Raw genomic sequence first — 11,712 nt, 5'->3', positions numbered from 1 at the left:
TATGAAAGTTCCTTTTGGGGATCATTGTAAGTACCTAGGTGTTAATATAAGAAGAGACCTTCATTGGGATAATCACATAAATATGATTGTAATAAAGGGTACAGATCTCTGCACATGATTATGAGGGTATTTAGGGGTTGTAGTAAGGATGTAAAGGAGAGGGCATAGTCTCTGGTAAGACCCCAACTAGAGTATGGTTCCAGTGTATGGGACCTTCACCAGGATTACTTGATTCAAGAACTGGAAAAAATCCAAAGAAAAGCAGCTCGATTTGTTCTGGGTGATTTCCGACAAAAGAGTAGCGTTACAAAAATGTTGCAAAGTTTGGGCTGGGAAGACTTGGGAGAAAGGAGATGAGCTGCTCGACTAAGGGGTATGTTCCGAGCTGGCGTGGGAGGACATCAGTAGATGAATAAGTTTGGATGGTGTCTTTAAAAGTAGGAAAGATCACAATATGAAGATAAAGTTGGAATTCAAGAGGACAAATTGGGGCAAATATTCATTTATAGGAAGGGGAGTTAGGGATTGGAATAACTTACTAAGGGAAATGTTCAATCATTTTCCAATTTCTTTTCGATCATTTAAGAAAAGGCTAGGAAAACAACGGATAGGGAATCTGCCACCTGGGCGACTGCCCTAAATGCAGATCAGTAGTGACTGATTGATGGAACTGTCCAAGAACATGAATTCCTCTGGTGATACCTTCTACATCTCTGTCCCTCAACGGTGTGTGTGTGTGTGTTGTCATGAGGCAATAGCCATTTGTAGAAACTATGCCATGTCTGATTTCCGTGTTATTACTGGGTGTAAGTAGAAACTAGTACGTCCATAAACATATAGGTGGACTCAGCCACAAAAACTAGTGTCCGCTGTTTTGCAAGGCAATAAAATGTTTAATCTACAAATCTTTTAGATAGATTTCATTAAAATTCAGATATATGAATGTGATTATAATATAATAAAAGGCTTCAAAGGACTGTCAGGAAATTCTTCTTCTTGCCCTACCAGGGAAAAAGAGTTTATAAAATATTCAATTCACAAATCTAATTTCACCTTCTGATGAAATTGGGACGAGTACTCTATTTTCTTGTGCATTATGCTTTCATGAAATTTTCTCACACAGTGCTTTGTGCTTAAAACCTTGAGCTTTCATAATTGCTGAAGTTTCTACAACTGGCATCATGATGATAATACAAATTTCCCATTCTTGTAGGCAGTGCAGTGCCAAGCATTTCGTTAGATACAGTATCTGTGATCTTCAAGGGTTTGTGATCTCCAAATGTTATTAGTAGTATCTGGTCAAAAGTTGGGAGCTATAAACCCAACTGGATCATGACCTAAAAGCCTCAAAAACATCTCTTAACCCTGAAATTTATTCATTCCAAAAGCTCTATCGCAAAAAATCATAAATGGCACAATGGACCTTACTGGACAATATTTACATTAAAAATGGATAACTACACAGCTTTCTTAAATAATTTCATGGTGAAACATAATCAAGTCATTCATTAAGGCTTAGATTCTATAACATACTTAATATTCACTATTATTCAGGACATTGCAATTAAGTCCTTCTGGCTCTAAATAATCTTAATAAACCTTTTCTTTACTATGACAACACATGAATCAAGAACAACATACAATACATATTATGTGTACTTCATGTACAGTAAATTCAAACAAATGCAAAATTCTTTCACAGGTGGATTTTGTGGTTAATGTCAGGGGGTAATAAAATCTGACTGCTCTGACTGATACACTACCTACTCATATACAAACCAACATTAAGAACACAGCCATAATACTGGATGTTTTTTAAAAATGTATAAAAACCACATCTGCAGTCAAAGGCCATAACTGACACACTACATAATATTTATATTCCAGAACTCCGAGATGAATACGGAGTAAGTTAATTGCTAGTCATCTGGAGTAAAGCAATAGAAATATATAGCATTTCTTATATTTTTTTTTTCTGTGGGACACTAAACCCCAAATTCATGGCCAATATTTTAGGTAATGAAACACCAAGTAATAAAATTTTTTACAACATGACTTAAAAAAATAGTACTGAACCTGTCAAAGTGGAAGATCTCTAATGGCACACTAAGGCAAGGGAGGTACAACTGACTGATCAGACTTAAGAATATCCTTTAAAAATATGGACATAAAAATGAGAGAGAGATATTTCCTGTCCCCTACATTGAAGTTAATACATACATTTAAATAAAAAACAATACATCACATGGAAATCCATCAGTAGTGGCAGGACAAATTTAACACTTACAGCATACAGGTAACTTTTGTGCAATCCAAGACAGGCATCTACTAGTTTGTAATATATATGTTATGTAACATATCAGCTTGAAAAATATGGCCAATTTATTTACATTCATATGCTTCAAATGAGTTTGGATGAAATATAACCTAAAATACTTTATACTCAAAATATCATTACAGATCTTCGATATGTTTTCTTTTATTTATTCTATACATCTCTTCATACCAAGCTCATCTGAAGCCACAGAACAAAATCCCTAGATATTACTTTAAATTAGGACGCAAGAGAAATATTTTGCGCACAACCATTTTGCAGTTCACTCGACATACCACTGTAGAAACTCCACGCAAATATATATTATCAAATGATTGATATTTTGGTTTCTACTGCATTACTGTTTTTTTTATATGGTGGAGGTAATCTTACCACTAACTGTGCTTGAGGTGCCACAGTCTTTCCAAACGAATTATGCACCTGACTAACAGATGATGGGGAACTCACTTTGGCTTTAACTGGATGTCTCTGATGCATAACTGTAGCTTTTGCACCTTGCATATGGACAGGTAAGATATGGTGACTATTGCTCAACTGAGAATTAAGCACTTGATTTTGGAGATATATAGGAGAATTCAATTGTTGGGAATAATTTGATGGTAAACTTCCAGTGTGAAGCATCACTGAAGAAGACTGACACTGATTAAAGCAGGAACTGGAACTGAGACCTGGTGTCCTGGCATCACTTTCACTATTTGGAACGTTAGTCCACCAAGCACGGAGACGGGAACTAATGTCAGGAAACTGAGGCCGGCGATTAGGAATTTCATGCCAGCATTCAATCATTAGCCCATAAAGACCAGAAGGACAGTCTTCCGGGCATGGTAGCAGTTGACGAGAACGAATCATGTCGATTACTTCCTGATTGCTGTAACCGTAATAGGGCTGAAACCAAACATAATACATACATAAATGATCAACATTAAAATATATTCATGGAGGGATATACTTGCACTAGACTTACAGAGTGGAACATAAATCCTTCCAGTTCATTTTACAAGAGATGAATAAAACAAAAAAGTATGGCTTTTAGTGCCCGGAGAGTCTGAGGACAAGTTTGGCTCACCAGATGCAAGTCTTTTGATATGACACCCGTAGGCAACCTGCACGTCGTGATGAGGATGAAATGATGATGAAGATGACACATACACCCAGCCCTCGTGCCAGCGAAATTAACCAATTATGGTTAAAATTCCCGACTCTGCCGGGAATCAAACCCGGGACCCACATGACCAAAGGCCAGCATGCTAACCATTTAGCCATGGAGCTGGACATAAACACACAAAATAGTACACACTCACAGAAAAGATTTGGAATTTCAAACAAACTAGCAAACAGCACTCTTAACATTCATCCACAGAAGGAGCTACCATGTCATTAGTATTGCTTCAGGTAAATCAATTGGAGGGATATACTTGCAGTAGACCAAAATGTTCCATGAAGTATCGGGGAGGGATGTTGAAGGTAGCAGTAGTAACGAGAATGTATTTTTTTTGCAAGTTGCTTTACGTCGCACCGACACAGATAGGTCTTATGGCGACGATTGGACAGGAAAGGGCTAAGAGTGGTTAGGAAGTGGCCGTGGCCTTAATTAAGGTACAGCCCCAGCATTTGCCTGCTGTGAAAATGGGAAACCACGGAAAACCGTCTTCAGGGCTGCCGACAGTGGGGTTCGAACCCACTATCTCCCGAATACTGGATACTGGCCGCACTTAAGCGACTACAGCTATCGAGCTCGGTAAACGAGAATGTGAGCTACAGAATTATTAGTATATATACCTGGAAAATACTCGGTATGGCATGATGACAAACTGACACCACTGAACAACTGCCGAGAGTTTGAGCAATGCTGCATCATTGACCTGAAAAACGTGGGGTGGATTGTTGTTAAAAGGGCCCTTTTAACACCATTCTGATTACACTGTGCAATGTGTTGGATACAATGAGAGAATCAAGTAATATGTACATTTGGCATGGCTTCTGGATGTACCGGATCATTATCAGGCAACATCATCGTGTCATAGTCATAGATGCCAAACTTCAAAGGTGTCATCAGTCGTGTGAATCTAATAAGAGATGGTGGGGAACACGACATCTTGGGCAAATTATAATGTGCAAACTGAAACAATACCAACATGTTTTTGTATTCCTACGTGTTAAAACAACAAAATACACACACTAACATAACTAAGTTACTTTGTTTGAAGCATCTTCACAGTTGTTTGTTTTGCCTCACAGAGATCCTTCTCAGAAAACTGCTTGTGATGCAGTACATCTTACAGAACATGATAACTTTTGTTTTTTATATCATGACAGCACTAAGAGTCCTTGTACTCATATTTGGTTGAAAGTCAGCGTGATTCTTGCGAACAATTCCGAATATTCGCTCAGTTGAAGCACTGCAGTGAGGTATCACTAAAACGGCAAGAATCACTTGAGGAAGAACTGAATATTTAATTTTTCCAGTAACATCTTCCTTTAATGGATCTGCTTGGTAGGAAGCAAATTCCACTTGCGCTTTGTCTTGGACAGAGTTCTCAAATAAGTTTCAAAACAATTCAACAAAAGCGCTGACAAAAACGAAGTAGTTGCTCTCAATAAAACATCCGCTACTTCAGCATGTTTCACCACATCTTCATGATAAGGGAATATGTCCAAAATGTAGTTGCATGTTGTAGTGAAAAAAAACTATTACCAATTTGAAGAACTGTCTCATGTCATCTCCAGATAAACTGCCAGCATGACCTCCTCGCTTAATGTGCTGTCTTGTAACTCCAGTTACAAGATCGCCATCATTCTGACAACTCGTGATACTGAACTTCATATCGGTAATGCATTTCAAACTTACTTCTAACTGCTTTCCAAACTTTTCAGCATTCACAAACCTCACCATTGAATCCATCAACAATCCGTTCATGTATTTGGCCACTTTGCATAAGGAGGGAACTTTGACATGCAATATTTTGTTGTACTTTGTGGAAACGGGGAAAATGTTCGTCAGAAATAACAAGTAAAATGGCATCATTTTCCATTACTCTTTCAATGGTTTCTTCTGACATGACTTCTTCGAATTTGAAAGGTTTCCACTGTTCTAATGCCCCGTTTATTGAATCACTGACAGATAACCATCCTCTGCTGACATATTTAGAGATATTGTGGCTTTTCATCTCAGGTCCACTCATTTCTGGGTACATCTTCAAGTGTTCTCTTTCCTTTGGAGCTTCTTTCAGAAAAGAAATCTACTAACAATGTCCCAATGTATGCAAATGCTTCCAAAGTTTTGGTAGCCGTCTGCGTAGCTAAGTGAAGTAGGTGATAGATACATCCTCGTATAACAATTGAAGGATTCTGCTGTTTCAAAAATACATACATACATACATACATACATACATACATACATACATTATCATTATAGACTGTTATGCCTTTCAGCATTCGGTCTGCAAGCCTCTGAGAATTGTCTCCCTCTAATTCTCTTACCCTCCATAGCAAGGTAAATTATTCTCCTAGGTAACCTATCCTCATCCATTCGCCTCGCATGACCCCACCACCGAAGCCGGTTTATGTGTACAGCTACAACCATCGAGTTCATTCTTAAATTAGCCTTTATCTCTTCATTCCGAGTACCCTCCTGCCATTGTACCCACCTGTTTGTACCAGCAATCATTCTTGCTACTTTCATGTCTGTTATTTCTAAGTTGTGAATAAGATATCCTGAGTCCACCCAGCTTTTGCTCCCGTAAAGCAAAGTTGGTCTGAAAACAGACCGATGTAGTTTCGTCTGGGAGCCGACTTCCTTCTTACAGAATACTGCTGATCGCAACTGCGAGCTCACTGCATTACCTTTACTAAACCTTGATTCAATCTCACTTACTATATTACGAACCTGGGAGAACACACAACCTAAATACTTGAAATTATTGACCTGTTCTAGCTTTGTATCACCAATCTGATATTCAATTCTGTTGAATTTCTTACCTACTGACATCAATTTAGTCTTCGAGAGGCTAATTTTCATACCATACTCATTGCACCTAATTTCAAGTTCCAAGATATTAGACTGCAGGCTTTCGGCACAGTCTGCCATTAAGACCAAGTCGTCAGCATAGGCCAAACTGCTTACTACATTTCCACCTAACTGAATCCCTCCCTGCCATTTTATACCTTTCAGCAGATGATCCATGTAAACTACGAACAGCAAAGGTGAAAGATTACAGCCTTGTCTAACCCCTGTAAGTACCCTGAACCAAGAACTCATTCTACCATCAATTCTTACTGAAGCCCAATTGTCAACATAAATGCCTTTGATTGATTTTAATAATCTACCTTTAATTCCATAGTCCCCCAGTATAGTGAACATCTTTTCCCTCGGTACCCTGTCATATGCTTTCTTTCTCTAGATCTACGAAACATAAACACAACTGCCTATTCCTATCGTAGCATTTTCCAATTACCTGGCGCATACTGAAAATCTGATCCTGACAGCCCCTCTGTGGTCCGAAACCACACTGGTTTTCATCCAACCTCCTCTCAACGACTGTTCGCACCTTCCCTTCCAAGAAGCCAGTGAATACTTTGCCAGGTATACTAATCAATGAGATACCTCGACAGCTGTTGCAATCCTTCCTGTTCCCTTGCTTAGAGATAGGTGCAATTACTGCTTTTGTCCAATCTGAAGGTACCTTACCAACACTCCATGCTAATTTTACTACTCTATACAGCCATTTCATCCCTGCCTTCTCACAATACTTCACCATTTCAGGTCTAATTTCATCTATTCCTGCTGCCTTATGACAATGGAGTTTATTTACCATCCTTTCCACTTCCTCAAGCATAATTTCACCAACATCATTTTCCTCCTCCCCATGAGTTTGGCTGTTTGCAACACCACCAGGATGATTTCCTTTTACATTGAGAAGATGTTCAAAATATTCCCTCCACCTGTCCGGTGATTCCCTGGGATCTGTTATGAGTTCACCTGAATTACTCAAAACACTGTTCATTTCCTTTTTCCCTCCCTTCCTAAGATTCTTTATTACTGTCCAGAAAGGTTTCCCTGCTGCTTGACCTAGCCTTTCCAGGTTATTACCAAAATCTTCCCATGACTTCTTTTTGGATTCAACAACTATCTGTTTCACTCTGTTTCTTTCATCTGCATACAAATCCCTGTCTGCCTCAGCCTTTGTTTGGAGCCATTTCTGATAAGCCTTCTTTTTACGTTTACAGGCTGCTCTCACTTCATCATTCCACCAAGATGTTTGCCTTTTCCCATCTTTACACACAGTTGTTCCTAGGCATTCCCTTGCTGTTTCTACTACAGCATCCCCGTATGCCACCCATTCACTTTCTATATCCTGAACCTGCTTACTGTCTACTGTTCAAAACTTCTCACTAATCATATCCATGTACTTCTGTCTAATTTCCTCGTCCTGGAGATTTTCTATCCTTATTTGTTTGCAGACAGATTTCACTTTCTCTATCGTAGGCCTAGAGATACTTAGTTCACTACAGATCAGATAGTAGTCTGTATCATCGAAAAATTCACAAAAAACTTGTACATTCCTAACAGATTTCCTGAATTCAAAGTCTGTTAAGATATAGTCTATTACGGATCTGGTACCCCTAGCCTCCCATGTGTAGCGGTGAATAGACTTATGCTTGAAGAATGTATTCATAACAGCTAAACCCGTACTAGCACAGAAGTCCAGCAAACGCTTCCCATTCCCATTGGCTTCCATATCTTTCCCACATCTACCAATCACCCTTTCGTATCCTTCAGTTCTATTCCCAACTCTCGCATTGAAATCGCCCATTAGCACTATTCTATCCTTGCTGTTGACCCTGACCACGATGTCGCTCAACGCTTCATAAAACTTGTCAACTTCATCCTCGTCTGCACCCTCACATGATGAATACACGGACACAATTCTTGTCCTAATTCTTCCAACTGACTAATCTACCCACATCATTCGCTCATTTATGTGCCTAACAGAAACTATGTTCCGTGCAATGGTATTCCTGATAAAGATCCCTACCCCAGACTCTGCCCTTCCCTTTCTAACACCCGTCAAGTACACTTTATAATCTCTTATCTCTTCCTCATTATCTCCCCTTACCCGAATATCTCTTACTTCTAGCACATCCAGATGCATCCCCTTTGCTGACTCAGCCAGTTCTACCTTCTTTCTTCCATACGCCCCATTAATATTGATAGCTCCCCATCGAATTCCATTTTGTTCGCCAGGTTCTTTCCAAGGAGTCCCTCACCTGTCAAATGGGAGTGGGACTCCGTTACTCCCATAGGTCCGAGGTTTGCTTAAAATGTTCTGAGCTTGGTAAATTCATGAAGCAGGATGCTACCCTACTTGCACATTGTCCAACTGAGGATCTCTCCTCTAACAAGTTATGGACCACCGGTGAATTGTATAGTCCTAGCCGCCTGAGCACGAGGAGGGCCATGACTAAGAATATGTCCAAGATGCCCACTCCCATTCCATAGCAACTGGTATCCCGACTCTCAGGACCACTTACTAGGCCACTCAGCCGTTGCCCATGGTTCACGAAGTAGGACGTGACTACAGTAACCCACAAACATGAACCATGTAATAATAATAATAATAATTTATATAACTCAAATTTTATACACTATTTCATGGTTTTCCACAGTTGTCTGAGAGTCAACTCTATTATATATACAGAATTAGATGTAAAAATACCCGTGTCCACAATAAGTAGCCTACATATTAAATATAAATCAAATAAGTTGTTGGACGTCGCACCGACACAGATAGGTCTTACGGCAACAATGGGATAGATTGATGATTGATGTTTGTTGTTTAAAGGGTTCTAACATAGAGATTATCGGCCCCTAATGGTACAAAATTAGATGAAATGAGATGACAAATTAAAAGTCCAAATCTTCCACTGACCAGAATTCAAAGCGTGAGGACGAAGAATGGATGGATATGAATTTGAAACGATCAGTGGATCCGACCCACAGTGCCTCACATGCACAGAAGCTGGCACAAAACAATAGTATTATAGACCAAGGGACTGCTTCTGTAGCACGATGCTGAATCGATTATGTTTGTTGTCAAAACAGGTGGCCCCTCATAATGGTATTTATCGCAAGAAAAGTAGAACCATGGTATTTGTCATGTTGCGGTACTAATCAAGAGTAGCATAAACTCGCAGTATTCCACACATTATAGTCCTAATCACAGGTAATGAAATTCGCACATGTATTACAGACCTACTGTGTTTCGCACATTGCGGCACCATTGACAGCTAACACAAATCTATGGTGTTCATCACCTAAGTGTACTAACCGCAGGGACTCGTACTATCCCGTGGTGATCCTCATATAGTGGGTACTAATCATAGGCAAGCCAGAACCATGGGTTCCGTAATCCCAGGGTGTCGCTCATATAGTGCTACTAATCACGGGTACTGTAAAAGCCGTCGCACTCTTGTTTGCTACTAATCACAAACCTATTTGGTACCCAACATAGTGGTACTGCACGCAAGTAAAAGCGACCCATGGTGTTCCCCGCGTGGTGGTACTAATCACAAGTAGTTTCATGGTTCTAATTTGATCATCCCTTGGTCGCCCCTTACGACAGGCAGAGGATACCGTGGGTGAATTCTTCGCCTGCGTCCCCCACCCACAAGGGGTAGAGAAAGAAGAAGGAAAAAGTAGGGATCCGTCACTTCGAAAAATGAAGTAACGGACGAAGAAAGGTAAGGGCCACGAAGGGCGTAAAAATGAAAGACTCCCTAGGCCTCGAATGCTGTAATACCGTCGCGGTCGGACAGGATAGATAAAAGTGAGGAGCCTGGCACAAGTAAGTGGAAGTAATGCCAGGACTCAGCTAAGGGCCCCGCGGTCGCCAGCCCACGCTCCCAAGTTGAGAGCTCCTGGGGCCCCTTTTAGTCTCCTCTAACGACAGGCAGGGGATACCGTAGGTGTATTCTTCATCTGCGTTCCCCACCCACAGGGAGTACAATGAGATAGGAAAGGGCTGGAAGTAGAAAGGATGTAGCCGTGGCCTTTACTGGGTTACAGACGACGCTAGGATTCAAACTCACCATCCTCCGAATGGAAGGTCATAGCTACGCCACCCTAAACGCACGGCCAACTAGCTTGGTCGTCTTTGAAAATGTATTTTTCTATCAGAAGAGGATTGTTTAAATCATCACATTTTGTATAGGCTACCAGAGATGTACAGTAGTCCACTGGTTTTCTGATTAAACATCTTTTTTATTTAAGCTATTGAATCAGTCGGTTCACTTACTCACTATCCACGTACACCGGTGATCTCGTGATTCGATTATTGAAGTTTTGTGCAATGATGCGACATACCAACTGAGAGAATACTGAGAGGTTCTTCCCTATATAAAACAGGTAATTTCGTATGGACATGAGGATGACTCAATCATAGGGTAGGCTAGATAATAATGTTATTGGCTTTACATCCCACTAACTACTTTTACGGTTTTGGAGACGCTGAGGTACCGGAATTTAGTCCCGCATGAGTTCTTTTACATGCCAGTAAATCTACTGACACAAGGCTGACGTATTTGAGCACCTTCAAATACCACCGGACTGAGCCAGGATCAAACCTGAGCTGAGTTTAATTAATTGTCAAATGTCAACTAGTTATAAAAATATTAATTGATTAAACTAATATGGTAAATAGAATAAACTAATAGACTACCTTCTTACAAGCTAGGTTCTTTAGAATTATGTTTTGACTACCTTTTCAACACTGCAAATAAATCCGACTATTATTTAGTGGGTATTATTCTCAAATGAGCTGAGTGCGAGAGTCCGTTATAGCGAACGATTCTTTCAATGTGCATGGCTCTGTACGTACTGCTGCAGCGGAAGTTTGACTCCCCGCCAATGTCCAATGTTGCAAGAAATCAGCTTCATTTCCTGTATCAAATCATATTTACAAAGACTTAATAACAATAAAAAATCTTCCACATTTTTGATACTTACATTTGCATTTTAGCAAATCAATTAATCATTCACAGTACATGTTTCTTTCCTTTTTAGAACATCTTCAGCTGTTTAACATTGCTTAGGTGATTCACTAAGTGTTTATCTTTTTAAGTACATCATAAACAGGTACCTTGTTTTTCTTAAATACTACGTAAATTTAAAATAAATTAAAAACCATGTGGATGGTTGAAAGGGTTAGTGAAATGAGAGGGAAATGGATCTACTTATAGTTACCCTGTTATTAAAAAAAACAACAACCTATTTCTATTCATTTGAACAGATGTAAAATATGTTTCAAGCAATTTTATCACTAAAATACTCCGCTTGTCTTCTAATAAAAGGTTTTTGTGAAAATATATAACTTTCCTTT

General features: G+C 39.6%; 1 protein-coding gene across 3 annotated transcripts in view; it reads right to left on the bottom strand.

Annotated features, from left to right (window-relative positions):
- Nucleotides 1-1,355: 1,355 nt before the first annotated feature.
- LOC136864314 (tyrosine-protein kinase transmembrane receptor Ror) overlaps nt 1,356-11,712 on the bottom strand; it is a 245,381-nt gene continuing 235,024 nt past the window's right edge. For all 3 annotated transcript variants that reach the window (XM_067141132.2, XM_067141130.2, XM_067141131.2), the window contains one exon: nt 1,356-3,220. In XM_067141132.2, coding sequence (XP_066997233.2) covers nt 2,642-3,220 — 579 coding nt within the window. In that variant the 3' untranslated portion in view covers nt 1,356-2,641. The remainder of the gene's footprint in view (nt 3,221-11,712) is intronic.

Source organism: Anabrus simplex, chromosome 2, assembly GCF_040414725.1.
Source record: "Anabrus simplex isolate iqAnaSimp1 chromosome 2, ASM4041472v1, whole genome shotgun sequence".
In the NCBI taxonomy this organism is placed as follows: Eukaryota; Metazoa; Arthropoda; class Insecta; order Orthoptera; family Tettigoniidae; genus Anabrus; species Anabrus simplex.
This window is presented reverse-complemented; position numbering and strand designations above follow the sequence as displayed.